The sequence below is a fragment of the Hyperolius riggenbachi genome, chromosome 12 (assembly GCF_040937935.1).
Source record: "Hyperolius riggenbachi isolate aHypRig1 chromosome 12, aHypRig1.pri, whole genome shotgun sequence".
Classification (NCBI taxonomy): Eukaryota; Metazoa; Chordata; class Amphibia; order Anura; family Hyperoliidae; genus Hyperolius; species Hyperolius riggenbachi.
This window is the reverse complement of record NC_090657.1, coordinates 178,452,900-178,468,070: the sequence shown is the minus strand read 5'-3', so window position 1 is coordinate 178,468,070 and position 15,171 is coordinate 178,452,900. Positions and strand designations below refer to the sequence as shown.

Sequence of the window (15,171 nt, the reverse complement as noted above, 5' to 3'; positions counted from 1 at the left end):
GGGAGAGGTATTACTAGCCAGAGATTTCAGAGGTAGAGGGGAGGAGGGAGGGATTAGGTTTTTTTGCTCAAGATGCAGATAAGCCTGCCTCTGTGTAATGTTTACAAACAACATTGCTGCTGTCATAGTATCACAGGAAGAAATAATCATATTCTATTAAAGCGGTTTGCAGCTAGATTTGCTGTGTAAACTATGTGAACTTTAGATAAGATATATAGACAAGTTACTTGTTATAGTTAGTTTTCCATCTCGGATCCGCTTTAACCAACACTTGGACAGTCCTCTCTTCCTCTGTCCGCTAACCATTTCAGACAGCAGACTGATGACCACCGCATATATTAAAAGAAAAGTCAAACATATTTAATTTTTTAATTCCAGATTAAGCAATACTCGTCTTTTAGAAACCCGGGGCTTCATAAACCCAACAATGCCAATCGTTTCAAGGAATGCAATAACTTATTGCTTGCACATAAGTATTAACACAGCAGTTGGGCGTTTAGTTTTTTCCCTGTTTATCATTTAAAGTCCAACGCTTATAACAAATGCTGCAAATTTTATGTCTAGATAGAAGTCCGCCTGAAAAGCACGGAGGTCCCGGGACTACACGACAGAATGACTCCATGGCACCAGCGGGGGGGAGCGCGGTGGGCGGGACTGAGGGAGGCGGGGAGTCGGGAGGTGGTGTCATTTTAACCGCTGCACGATGACAGCGTTTAGGAGGTTGGCTTCTTTCAGTGTCTGATTTTCATCCGTCAGCTCTTTGTTCGGGAAAGTAGTCATTAACACGAAGGGGGTGGCGGCCATGGCTGGACGGGCGCTGCTGATGAACATGCGAATGTCGCGGATCCTGCAAGGGAAGAAAATAACCTTAGCATTAGTCACTTTAGGTTGACCCATAAGATTATCACATGACTGCGAGCTGTAATGCAAATAACCTGCTTCCCCCGTTACCGCCAGACTCGTCTGGGTAGAATGAGTCCGCCTGCTGACCTAGGAGAGTGTTTATAACTAGGGATGATCAATTGGATGCAAATATTTCCGTGTTCATGCAGATTTATGTAAATATTTAGGCAAATATATGAAGCTTGAAAATGGACCAATCAAGTTCCACCAAGGTTTAAACGGATTGGTCCATTCTGAAGCTGCATATATTTGCATAAATATTTACATGAATCTGCATGAACACGGAAATATTTGCATCTGATTGATAATCCCCATTTATAACTTACTGTTTGTGTAACAGAGCTGTAACAGGACACAATTAGCAAGAGAAGAAAAAAACAGAGTGAGGGAGGAAATGATGTCAGGATTAGCTTCATTCAAAGCTAACCAAGATGGAAATCTTCAGCCTCTGATATATGCACTGAGTTTTACAGCGGGTGGTCCAGAAGATGTCCGAGGTCTGCTTTCAAGTGAGAAACAATCGCACTGCGATTTGATCCCAGATATCGCACTACGACTGCGACAATTTCACCACCGTCAGCTGCAAAGGCATGATTGCTGTGCATTTGCGATTAGCAACATGAGCAAAAAAAAAAAAAGAAAGAAAAAACTGGTGGGAAAATATTTTTACAGTGGGAAAAAAATAGTTGCATAGTGGTCGGGGAAAAACCACATCATAAATGAAGCGCACTAATGGAAACATCTATGTGCAGTTTGCATTAAAGTGTACTTAGCGGTTTGCGAATGGATCGCAAAACGCACATGGAAAATAGCCCTGAGGCAACAGACACGAGATGGTGATTGTTTGCAGAAAGAACACATACCCATGTTAAATTGATAACAGCGCCACCTGCTGCATTAGAGATATGGCACACTACACTAGAAACGGGTAACATTGCAAGAGTTGCAGGGCCTCATCTTGGGAAAGACTAATATCTGGATTTTCAAACTGCAGGAATGCTACAGAAGGGATAAAAAATGTCATTTACACACATTTAATTTAGTTTTTAACTCAAGTGGGAAAAGCCTGTGCCGAGAACAATTACAGTAAGACATTTCATTCATTTAACAAAACAAGGACCTCTGGTACCCTCTGCCATTTACTACAAAAGCAGCCCTTAAAATTTACCTTTTCACTCTGCCCTCCCCCCCCCTCACTAGTGCGCTAAACCCGCAGCTGAACTCTAGTCTCCTACCTTTCGTGTCACTACCTCTCACTCTAGATGGTAAAACTTTGGGCAGAGTCCTTGTGTCTCCTACCTGTTCACGCACCGCCGTTACCATACACCCATATGGATCTGAGTGAGCTCTTTAGTGAACTTGACTTGCCTAATCTCCATGCTCCCCTCCAGTGACTGACTAAGCATCATCTTGTACTCATACTGTGCTGCATGATCTGGTCTTTCTTGTATTGTCATATTGCTGTATGTCACCACTAAATATTGTCTGTAACCTTAACCAATGACCAACGCTGCGTAATATGTTGGACCTTTATAAATACAATAAATACATAAATATAATAAATGTTATACATTTAAAAAGTGTAATTCCACTTTTAAAAACAAAAGTTTGTTTTCTTAAAAAGAGAACCCGAGGTGGGATTTAATTAGGTTAGTGGGGCACAGAGGCTGGTTGTGCACACTAAGACCAGCCTCCATTGCCCCATGGTGTGCCTCCAGGACCCCCCTGCGCGCCGCTATACCCCCCGCAGTGCTAGCGACACACAGCGTGTCGCCAGCACAATGTTAACCTATGCGCTGTCTGTTAGCGCCGCTCCCCCGCCTCCTCCGTATCGGCGCTACCCGCCCGCGTCCCTTCCCTCCAATCAGCGGGAGGGAAGGGACGCGGGCGGGTAGCGCCGATACGGAGGAGGAGGGGGAGCGGCGCTGACAGCGCATAGGTAAACATTGTGCTGGCGACACGCTGTGTGTCGCTAGCACTGCGGGGGGTATAGCGGCGCGCAGAGGAGTCCTGGAGGCACACCATGGGGCAACGGAGGCTGGTGTTAGTGTGCACAACCAGCCTCTGTGCCCCACTAACATAATTAAATCCCACCTCGGGTTCTCTTTAAAACAGAAAGAATTTGCAATCATAATTCAGTTGGAGTGAGCTCCCGAGAGGTCTCCCAGCGCATTACTGCTGAATATATGCAATATAAGACAATACAGGAATACATGCAAACCAGATCACGCAGTTCAGTTTAGCACAACATACTGCTTGTATTTTTGGCACCCGTTTATTTCACATTGTTTATGGCCCATAAACCTTCAAGACTAGGAGGGTCATATGCAATTCACTTTATCTCCTGCGTTTTCTCCGCACCGGCATAGACTACTGCGGTAAGTGAATATATTTCCCCCCCCCCCCCCCCCACTGGATGGAATGCTCACAGCGCATCCCAGCACTACTTATGCTTCTTACCACAACCACTAGCAACATTTATGTCTGTCACTAGATGCCGATACCCACAAGCGCCCTCTTATAACAGGTTGCTTGTCAGTTCATTTGCTATCTGTATCCACAGCACTACTAGCGCTTTTTGACAACTAGTGTTCCTGTTTTCCTTATAGTTTTAATCCTGCCTGTCACTAGATATAGTTACTCTTACAGTGCTTTTTGACACACTCTATAACTCATTCCCCCTATAGCTTGCAATATTATGCTCCTATGATTACAGTGCTCTACAACACAGTTTGTGCTCCTATCTTATACCATAGTGCTAGGCTTTATATTGTGTTATATCATATTACAATGCTTATACTACCTTTCAGCACTGCTTTATGCGAATCCTCCTACCCTATATTACACTCCAGTGGGGGTAGGGGTAGCTGATTTAGCTCTCAAAATTGACATATTCATGGGTGTTTTTATGATTAATCTGATATATAGATTGAACGTAGCAATTTAGCAAATATACAAACTTAAAGGTACAGCGACATAAATGATTTTAAGTTTATACAGCACAATATTTTTATATAAGAAACCACATCTGTAGATACAGCTGATGGTTCACTGGTGTATCAGTTTGCTACGCAATATATAGGTCCGTACACACGACGGACTTTAGGCAACGACGGGTCCGTCGTTGCCTCCCGCTGGGTGGGCGTGCCAGCGACAGTCCGGCGTGTGTACGCTCTGTCGTCAGACTGATACGGCTGTTTCTGAGCGATCCGCCCGGCGGATCACTCAGAAACAGCCGTATCAGTCTGACGACAGAGCGTACACACGCCGGACTGTCGCTGGCACGCCCACCCAGCGGGAGGCAACGACGGACCCGTCGTTGCCTAAAGTCCGGCGTCAGACTGATACCCACAAGCGCCCTCTTATAACAGGTTGCCCGGCGGATCACTCAGAAACAGCCGTATCAGTCTGACGACAGAGCGTACACACGCCGGACTGTCGCTGGCACGCCCACCCAGCGGGAGGCAACGACGGACCCGTCGTTGCCTAAAGTCCGGCGTCAGACTGATACCCACAAGCGCCCTCTTATAACAGGTTGCCCGGCGGATCGCTCAGAAACAGCCGTATCAGTCTGACGACAGAGCGTACACACGCCGGACTGTCGCTGGCACGCCCACCCAGCGGGAGGCAACGACGGACCCGTCGTTGCCTAAAGTCCGGCGTCAGACTGATACCCACAAGCGCCCTCTTATAACAGGTTGCCCGGCGGATCACTCAGAAACAGCCGTATCAGTCTGACGACAGAGCGTACACACGCCGGACTGTCGCTGGCACGCCCACCCAGCGGGAGGCAACGACGGACCCGTCGTTGCCTAAAGTCCGGCGTCAGACTGATACCCACAAGCGCCCTCTTATAACAGGTTGCCCGGCGGATCGCTCAGAAACAGCCGTATCAGTCTGACGACAGAGCGTACACACGCCGGACTGTCGCTGGCACGCCCACCCAGCGGGAGGCAACGACGGACCCGTCGTTGCCTAAAGTCCGGCGTCAGACTGATACCCACAAGCGCCCTCTTATAACAGGTTGCCCGGCGGATCGCTCAGAAACAGCCGTATCAGTCTGACGACAGAGCGTACACACGCCGGACTGTCGCTGGCACGCCCACCCAGCGGGAGGCAACGACGGACCCGTCGTTGCCTAAAGTCCGGCGTGTGTACGGACCTTATTTGTCACTTACTGTGATATACATCTCTGGCTACATGACAGCCAGCAACTGCTATTTATGCACTTTACTACTATATAATTGATTAACCTCTGGTATATTATTATGTATGACTCTATTAATGTTTATAATAATTTTTAAATAGTATATTGTGCTTGTGATGGTACTTTGCATTTTATAATGTTATTATGTGTGTATACATGGAGCACTGAGCGCCTCTCTTTGCCATCTGTAGGCACTTTTAATTGGCCTGAGGAAGTGGGCATGGACCCACGAAACACGTTGCCTGTGCTTAACATTCTAATAAACTTCCTTACTTAACCTTTTTGGGACCGGCCACCTACCCCCCCTTAAGGACCAGGCATTTTGCGCGGGAAGGGGGTGCGCGCGTTTTGGGGAGGGTCAGGCGGCCGGATCCCGTCTGTGGCTGGCTGGTTTTGTGTCCCCCCCATGGTGGCCTGGGCCCCCCCTTCTGCCAGCAGCCTTCACTTACCTTCCAGGCTCCAGCGATGAGCCGCACGGGACCCTCTTCTCTGGCCGGCATCTCCGTTCTGTCTGACGATGAGTTCCGGGTCGCGGCTTGATGACGTCATCAAGCCGGGACCCGGCGCTGACGTCAGACGGAGAGGAGATGCAGGCCAGAGCGGAGGGGGGCGCCGATCGTCGCAGGAACGGCAGGGAGGTGAGTGGATCCTCTTCTTTACCCCCCTGCCGCCGCAGCTGTCAAACTGATCACTACGATCCGACGGCGATCGTAGTGATCACGTGATCAGCAGCCATACGCGATGGCTGCTGATCACTCGGGGGAGATGTCGCTGTCATATGACAGCTTAATCTCCCCCTCCAGGTGCGCACGATCGCATCGGGAGCGGAAATTGCGGGCCGGCGTAGATTCTACGCCGCATCAGGCTAGAACAGCCACAAGTGCGGCGTAGAATCTAATGCACGTGGTCCCGAAAAGGTTAAAGTGAGTTTGTCTATGAGGTAAGCCACCTCAATTTTTTTCATTTTATTGATTTTAAATTGTTTTATGTACATTGGGCACCTCTTTACCTTCTGCTGTACATCTAACGAGGAGTTCACAGGGATTTCTCCATTTTTAAAATGCACTTATTGAATGGCAGTTGCTCCATCCAACTGCCAAAAAAGTGTACGGTGAGCAGGGAGGCTGGTCAGCATCTTGCATGTTTAGAGAGATTTTTCTAAACATGCCCAGCGTTTTTTGGGGCTTTTTTCTGGAGCAGATTTCAAATATTGTTACAGTAAAGCTGTTACTGAACAGCTTCTGTACCAAAAACGCCTGGAAAACCGCTCTGATCTGCTGTTTTTCAGAGTGGTTTGAGCTTTTCCTATACTTTACATTGAAGCAGAAATGCATCTGCAAACCGCAAAAATGCTGCAGGAGCCATGTTTGCGTTGTACTAAAAACCTCAAACCGCTGGTGTGCGCCATCCCATTGAGATACATTTGCCAAGCGTTTTCACAGGCGGCAGAGGTTTTGAAAACGCTACCAAAATCGCTTGGTGTGCACCAGCCCTCAGGGAGTGTCTTTATAAAGAATAAAAGCCTTGCTGAGAATCCCCTATGGAGAGATGGACTAGCCCAAAACCTGTTGGTTCTGTCAGATTTCTACTACTTACTGTGAGTGACAGCAACATAGGAGAAAAGTAATTTGTGGCTCCTTTTACTCTGTAAGAAACCTACTTTGTATATGTTTATATGTATTTTACATTTTAAAAATTTTCGCAATAGTGGTCCTTCAACTGTGTTCTCACCACTATCTGAACTCACTGTCTCCCTCAGCTCTAAATCACGTCCCACTACATGCCCCCTCTAGTTGTATGTGTTAAATTACACTGTACCCATCCAGGATAGAGATTAGATAGATATATACATATATACATGTAACGGCGGCTTTCCCAATATTCAAGTATAGTTCCATTTTAAAACATTATAAAAGCTTTGTTAGGTCTTGTATTGTGTATGGCCCTCCAGTAAAATGTACAGAGCTAGTATGGTTGAGGTGAGTCAGCGAGAAGGTTTCAGATAGGTTGTAGTAATATGCCCATACTATTTGGCCAATTAGAATGCTTCAGTTGTAGAGGGTGCTGTGATTGGAGAACTGTTCTTATTGGACTTTCTCGCTGGCTCACCTCAACCATATTAACGCCAAATCTACCTTTCCTCCCACATCGACAGTGCATACCTGTGATTGTGATTAAACTTCTGTACCAGCTTCCCGCCGTCTGCCAGTCGGATCTGAATGTTTGTGATGGGCTCGGACTCGTCCAGTGAGATGGAGGAGCTGGCTCTGGCCTCGTTTTCTGCTTGTTGGGAAGGCGAGCCAATGCTCAGGACATTAGGAGCCGTGCTGGAGGGGAAAACGTGAAAAACAAAAAGTGTTGGAGAAAACTGGGAATGTATTGTTTGTCAGATTGTGTGAAGTCCTTCTTAGGCCTACCTGCCCAGTTTCTGGCCCTCGCCAGTGAAGGCTTTGAAAGACATTTTGGGTTTCACAAAGTCCTCGTCGCGGTGGTCCTCCATGTCCAGGTTGACCTGACCACCCTGGGCGAGTCTGCGCAGTTCTGCTGGGATCTCCCTGTACAAAAAAGTTCTGGTTAATGCGGAGCCTAACTCTTGCACAGCACACATCGGAAAGTCTTTACTCAACATATAGTTACATAGTTCGGTTGAAAAAAAGACATCCGGCAAGTTCAGCAGGAAAAAACCAACCCAAAAAAAACCCCACCATCTTGAACCCGCACATATGCCTGTTGATCCAGGGAAAGGTGAAGAACCTTATAAGGCCTTGGCCAATTAGCCTTAAAGTGGAAAATTCTTCCTGACTCTAAATGGCAGTCAGATAAATCCCTGGATCAACTCTCCCGCAAATTAACTAAAAATTATAGCCGTGGATGCCCTTCAAGGCAAGGAAAACATCAAAGCCCTCTAAATGAAGATACATAGTTCGCCATAACTACTTCCTGAGGTAAGATATTCCAGATTTTAACCACTCTCACTGTGAAGGACCCCTTTCTAAATAGATGGCAAAAACTATTTTTCCTCCATACACAGATCATGTCCCCTTGTCCGTTGTACAACCCTAAGAAAAAAAAGCTCACCTGTCAAGATTTTGTATTGTCCTCTGATGTATTTATGTATGTTAATCAGGTCACCTCTCAAATCACCTTTTTTCCAAGCTAAATAAGCCCAGTCGGTCCAACCTTTCTTGGTAAGCGAGATCTTCCATCCCTCTGATTAAATTTAGTTGCCAGTCTTTGTACTCGTTCCAGAAGGTCAATGTCTTTTCTATAGTGAGGTGCCCTGAACTGTATTCCATATTTCAGATTTGGCCTCACAAGTGACGTTTTATGCATCCCAGAATTCGATCTGCTTTAGCTGCTGCTGCTCTGCATTTTTATAGTTGCTAAAGAAATCCAGTGCTGTTTTCTGTGTTCCTTTACCTTGATACAAGTATCGAATTAGGTCTGAGTAGCTGTGAATAGACTGCAGGAGCATCACTCTCCTCATACAGTAAACACTGAGGATAAACCTCTAGTGCTCCCTGCAAGGTAAAAGCCAGTCCTACCATCCATCTAAACCTCAGGGATCCATCGCTCTCTCCCTCGAAAACACAGCGAACAAGGATATTGGCTGGGAATTATCTCCTTCAATTTTTACCTGCAGGCGCAGTAGTGGCTCTCCGCTATACGTTACATTTCCCATATTTTCACAGATTGAAAATAATTTGCTACCCAGTCTACTTCATTTTCACGGCTGTAGTCTCCTCCATGCATGAGTAAGACCGCACCGCACAGCCACCAGTGGGATCACGCCTGCGCAGTAGCATGGAGGCATTCGCGCATGGAGAAAAAAAAAGCAGTGCACAAGCATCTTCATGCTACTGCGCAGGTGCCATCCATACTTTCACGCCTGCGCTCATACAGAGAGGGGAGCGCGGCCCCACTCCATCGAAAATTGTGTAGAGGGTCCCAATACAGAGCAGGAGGGGCGTAGCAAGATCAGGTAAACTTTTAGGGCCCATTCACACTTGAAAAAGGTTTTGCGTGGGTGATTTTACTGCACAATCACGGTAAAATTACTGTACAAATCTGTGTTTGATAAGCGACCGCGATTGCAATTGCCGCTAATCGCAAAACGCCCACGATCGGCACCAGTGAGATCACTGCCATAAAGTTACTGAATGTGAATGGACCCTAACTATCCATAGGCTTCCCCCTATTGAGGTAAGCTTCTGTTTTTTTTCTTTTTTATGCTGACTACAGATGCCCTTTAGAGGACTACTTCCATGAAAGTGTAAAATCTAAAATGCATACATATAGAATGTACATTTCTCCGAGAGTAAAATGCACGTAAAAATGCATGTAAAATCATTTACCCCTTACCCTCTGCGTATGACAGTAATATTAGGTGGTAGGCCCTTACCCTCAGCATATGACAGTAATATTAGGTGGTAGGCCCTTACCCTCTGCGTATGGCAGTAATATTAGGTGGTAGGCCCTTACCCTCTGCGTATGACAGGAATATTAGGTGGTAGGCCCTTACCCTCTGCGTATGACAGGAATATTAGGCGGTAGGCCCTTACCCTCTGCGTATGACAGTAATATGAGGTGGTAGGCCCTTACCCTCTGCGTATGACAGTAATATGAGGTGGTAGGCCCTTACCCTCTGCGTAGGACAGTAATATTAGGTGGTAGGCCCTTACCCTCTGTGTATGACAGGAATATTAGGTGGTAGGCCCTTACCCTCTGCGTAGGACAGTAATATTAGGTGGTAGGCCCTTACCCTCAGCATATGACAGTAATATTAGGTGGTAGGCCCTTACCCTCTGCGTATGACAGGAATATTAGGTGGTAGGCCCTTACCCTCTGCGTATGACAGGAATATTAGGTGGTAGGCCCTTACCCTCTGCGTATGACAGGAATATTAGGTGGTAGGCCCTTACCCTCTGCGTATGACAGTAATATGAGGTGGTAGGCCCTTACCCTCTGCGTAGGACAGTAATATTAGGTGGTAGGCCCTTACCCTCTGTGTATGACAGGAATATTAGGTGGTAGGCCCTTACCCTCTGCGTAGGACAGTAATATTAGGTGGTAGGCCCTTACCCTCTGCGTATGACAGGAATATTAGGTGGTAGGCCCTTACCCTCTGCGTATGGCAGTAATATTAGGTGGTAGGCCCTTACCCTCTGCGTATGACAGTAATATTAGGTGGTAGGCCCTTACCCTCTGCGTATGACAGTAATATTAGGTGGTAGGCCCTTACCCTCTGCGTATGGCAGTAATATTAGGTGGTAGGCCCTTACCCTCTGCGTATGGCAGTAATATTAGGTGGTAGGCCCTTACCCTCTGCGTATGACAGTAATATGAGGTGGTAGGCCCTTACCCTCTGCGTATGACAGTAATATGAGGTGGTAGGCCCTTACCCTCTGCGTATGACAGTAATATGAGGTGGTAGGCCCTTACCCTCTGCGTATGACAGTAATATGAGGTGGTAGGCCCTTACCCTCTGCGTATGACAGGAATATTAGGTGGTAGGCCCTTACCCTCTGCGTAGGACAGTAATATTAGGTGGTAGGCCCTTACCCTCTGCGTATGACAGGAATATTAGGTGGTAGGCCCTTACCCTCTGCGTAGGACAGGAATATTAGGTGGTAGGCCCTTACCCTCTGCGTAGGACAGGAATATTAGGTGGTAGGCCCTTACCCTCTGCGTATGACAGGAATATTAGGTGGTAGGCCCTTACCCTCTGCGTATGACAGGAATATTAGGTGGTAGGCCCTTACCCTCTGCGTATGGCAGTAATATTAGGTGGTAGGCCCTTACCCTCTGCGTATGACAGGAATATTAGGTGGTAGGCCCTTACCCTCTGCGTATGGCAGTAATATTAGGTGGTAGGCCCTTACCCTCTGCGTATGACAGGAATATTAGGTGGTAGGCCCTTACCCTCTGCGTATGGATTCCAGGAACTGTGCGTTGCTGGGATCCTGGTAACTGCGCAGCTCTCCCTCGTCCAGGCTGAATCCATTCTTCCAGAGCTTCAGCACCACATGGACCTGCAAATCAAGGGCTCACAATGTTATTACAGGGGCTCCATGCCTTACAACTTAGATTTATTAATTTTTATACTGCACACTCACAAAAAAGGAGTGGGGAAACTAGGCTGAGAAATTGTAAAAATTCAGATACGCCTTTATGGAGATGGAGGCTCTGGATCTCATAAAGCCTTCCCTGTCCTCTCTCAGTATTTGGGTTCCAGCACTGGCCCCAGTGCAAATTTTCCGCCTCCGGGAGCCCTTGGAGTGCTTCCGCAGACGGGCCTTTTGTTTTTATGCCTGAAAGTGTACCCAAGATGGGGTGGGGGGGAAAATGTATATATACCTGGGGCTTCCTCCAGCCCCCTCCAGGCTTGTCACTCCCACATCCGTCCTCCTCCGACTCCTGGATCTTCTGAAACTGACCCTGAAAAGGCCTCCAGTTGGGGCCAGCAGGTGCAGTCTGGCCGCGCACAATCCATCGCACTCGTGCACCCAGGAGTGTTCTGCGCAGTAATACTATGCAAGTACAGAATGCTTCCAGTCATGTGAGCGTGCATGGCCATACCGCGCAGTGCGGCAAGGACTGGAGGACTTTCCGTGGCCAATTTGAGAAGATTCAGGAAGTGGAGGAGGACAGCGAGGGGGCAGCAATCCTGGAGGGGGCTGGAGGAAACCCCAGGTATGTATATAAAAAGGAAAAAAAAATTATTTCCATCCATCTCAGGTTCTCTAATGTTTTCTCCCACAGATTTTTTTTTCCTATATCCAAAGTGGATTTTTTTTCTGTTTTCAGCATTTCCTCTACACTACACTTTTTTGGCTTTTCGAAAAATTAGCAAGTCAAAATGAGCTACCTATGTAAAAGTTTAGGAGCACACTTGTATATACAGAATGGAAAATGTAGTGGGGTCAGGATCTACAAATTAGTCCTTCACGATCTACCAGTAGTTTGCGATCTACCTAATGGGCACCCCTGCTCTACACAGATCCTGGTGGTACACCTGGTCAGTGAGGCACTTCCTCTCTGCAGCTCCACTGTAAGACACCGGGGCTGATGCTGAATAGAGTGTCAATGAGATTCAAATAATTCTGGCTTGCATGCAAATGTAATGCAACAGTGTGAAGCTTGGAAAAGGGCCAGGACAGGAGTGCCTTTGATTGGTCTAGCTGCAAGCTTCCTACAATCTGCATTTAAGCTGAAACACCTTGCACTCTAGTGCTGACGGGTCCCGCTGTGAAATTAAACCTGGTACAGACTTTAAATTAGGATTGGTCAATCACAGACCAATTTTATCACCACCGTAGTATAAGAGGTTACCTGCGCAATCTGCTCAAGTATTCAATATCTGTCGACCCACATACTACATGGAGGTGGTAAATAGGTCAGTGACTGGCCAATCATAATTGAAAATGTGTACAAGGCTTAACTCTTGATGAGGTTAATGCAGAGCACAGATGTTATTTTATCTTCACTTGACACAATTAAGTAAACATTCTCTGACTGTGCAGAAACTTCTGCTAATGAGTCCTGAACTGAAACACTGCACTGAATATTTTGTCAGAGTTTAAAATCACTTTCATTATCAAACCCCCAACACAAACAAGTTTATACACCTGAATCATTTTGGCACTGAGGCAGGGGTCACACTTGTCGGCTTTCGTGCACGATATCTGCACAGAAAAACTGCTTTCAACTGAGAACTCATGTTAATCAAAGGGCTAGGTCACACTTGAATGCAGATTTTGCGCACAGAAAAAAAAAACCTGACATCTTGTGCATTTTGTCAGTTTTCTGTATGAATGACTTTAGCTGCTGTAAGGCAGGGTTCACACTTGTCTTTCAGTTTTCTGAAGTATAGAAAACTGAAAGACAAGTGTGATCCCTGCCTGAGGGTCCTGCCACACTGGATCTGTAGTGTTCTGTTATAAATGGACAATGCAATGAGATTTCTATGGTACGTTCTTATTGGGTAAAGGTGCTGCAGGTCCCGCCGGGTAATGCACAGCATGCTATGTGTTTACTGGACCAAAGTGTGTGTTTACTGCAGCAGTGAAGCATACTTTATTGTCCTGTATGTTCCACTGTTTAGTTGCATCGCAATTTAACACACGGTGCAACTTTTCGGCACCACTGCAGTGTCATTGTAACACAACAAGCACAGTGTTGAAGGACCCTAAAAGGCAGATGGGGCAGCAGATTTGAAAATATAAAATTTATTGGAAATCTGTGCAGCTGCTTCTGCCTACCGGGCCCTCATGTCTCCCCCATGTAAAGTGTTACCCCCCCCCCCCACCCTCCTTCCCAGACCTGTGGGGAGTATTGCAATGTACCATCATTTTGGCTCACCTGTCCGCCAGTGCACCCCCCCCCTGTGCCTTTCTCCTTTGCTACTGGGATGCCTGTCTCCCGTGACTATGCTGCATGTACATAACAGTCGGTACATAAGGCAGAGTCACATGCACAGACACCCTTAGCAGCAATTAAGAGAGGACACAGGACATCGGAGGAGAGAACCAGAGCTCAGGTGAGCCAAGTACACACGGCACACACATTACGGATCTGGGGGGGTTGGTTACACACAGTGCCAAAAACATTTCCTGGTACAACCTCCATTGTACTTGGCAGAATAAATTATTCTGAAAGATGTCTGAAGACCACTTAGGATTGGCTGGCACGGTGTCTTTGTCTGTATGGGTATAAAAGGGAGCCTACACCCTATAGCACTAGGTTCATGATGGGGCTGGTTTTTTTTGATAGCACACTCTGCCCAGGTCCCCTGAACCTGAGATGCCAATCAGAGCATGTAGGGCCCCTCAGGACTATATGTGAACCTATCTGATCGAGCTGAAAGACATCTGGGGTCATATGCAATATTCACTTTTTCTCCTAGTAGATAATTATTAATCTTCAATTTAACTTTTTAGCACTTTGCAATGGAAACAGTACCAAAACATAGGTGAAAAAGTACTGTCAAAATTATTTTTGACAGTACTTGTTCATTTTGTATGCATTTATGTATTGGTTTGGTTGCTGGTGATGTAAAAGGTATTTTATTTACACGTTGTAAAAATATCACCTAAAAGAAAACTCAGGTGAAAAAGTGAATTGCATATGGGCCCTGGACATTTGACCATCATTCTGTCCCTACTTATTCATTAAATGCTATCTTTTACATCTAAGTGCTGTCCTCGAGTTATTTTATGTGCTCTGAGACTGCGGACCTACTATAAAGTGCCTTGGTGACATATAGGAGCTTTGTTTGCATGTTTTGTGAATGAATAACAAAGCACCATATGGTGAGGACTATACAGGAGAAGCCCCATCAGCCCACTAATGTCAGGGCATACTTACATCCTGGCCTTGCTGCTGCTGCTTACGCGCTGCCACCACATAAGCAGACTCCTCCTCAGGGGCAGCCCCCAGCCGATATCCACCTCCAGCAAAAGGCTGCAACAAAGAACAAAAGGCAGCAGGTTAGGATGAAGGTGGGCTTGAAATAAAAAACTGAAGAGAAAAAAAAAATAGCAAACTAGAATCTATAGAAAAATTAAACTATGTTAGTTGCCTGGCAGTCCTGATCTTTCTGCCATCAGTAGTGTCTGAATCACACACCTGAAACAAGCATGCAACTAATCCAGTCACACTTCAGTCAGAAACATCTGATCTGCTGCATGCTTGTTCAGGGTCAATGGCTATTGGTATTAGAGGCAGAGGATCAGCAGCACAGCCAAGCAATCTGCATGGTGTAAACAAATAAAAATGGCAGCTTCCATATTTCTTTCAGTTCATGTGTACTTTATGTGGGTGATCTCTTTGGCTGCAGTAGTGTCTGAACCACACACCAGAACCCACCATGCAGCTAATCCAGTCAGACTTAAGTGAGAAACATCTGATCAGCATGCTTGTTCAGGGGCTATGGCTGAAAGTATTAGAGGCTCAGCAGGACAGCCATGCAGCCTCCATATCGCTCTCAGTTTAGGTGAACTTCTGGGAACCTGAAAAATAAAGTTTCCCTCACCTGGGGCTTCCTCCAGCCCCCGGAAGTC

At 46.5% G+C, this 15,171-nt stretch overlaps 1 protein-coding gene across 2 annotated transcripts in view; it reads right to left on the bottom strand.

Annotated features, from left to right (window-relative positions):
* Positions 1 to 355: 355 nt before the first annotated feature.
* Positions 356 to 15,171, bottom strand: part of NSFL1C (NSFL1 cofactor) — a 44,243-nt gene continuing 29,427 nt past the window's right edge. For both annotated transcript variants that reach the window (XM_068263821.1, XM_068263822.1), the window contains 5 exons: positions 14,477 to 14,572; positions 11,033 to 11,142; positions 7,528 to 7,665; positions 7,273 to 7,437; positions 356 to 847 (listed from right to left, as the gene is read on the bottom strand). In XM_068263821.1, coding sequence (XP_068119922.1) covers positions 685 to 847; positions 7,273 to 7,437; positions 7,528 to 7,665; positions 11,033 to 11,142; positions 14,477 to 14,572 — 672 coding nt within the window. In that variant the 3' untranslated portion in view covers positions 356 to 684. The remainder of the gene's footprint in view (positions 848 to 7,272; positions 7,438 to 7,527; positions 7,666 to 11,032; positions 11,143 to 14,476; positions 14,573 to 15,171) is intronic.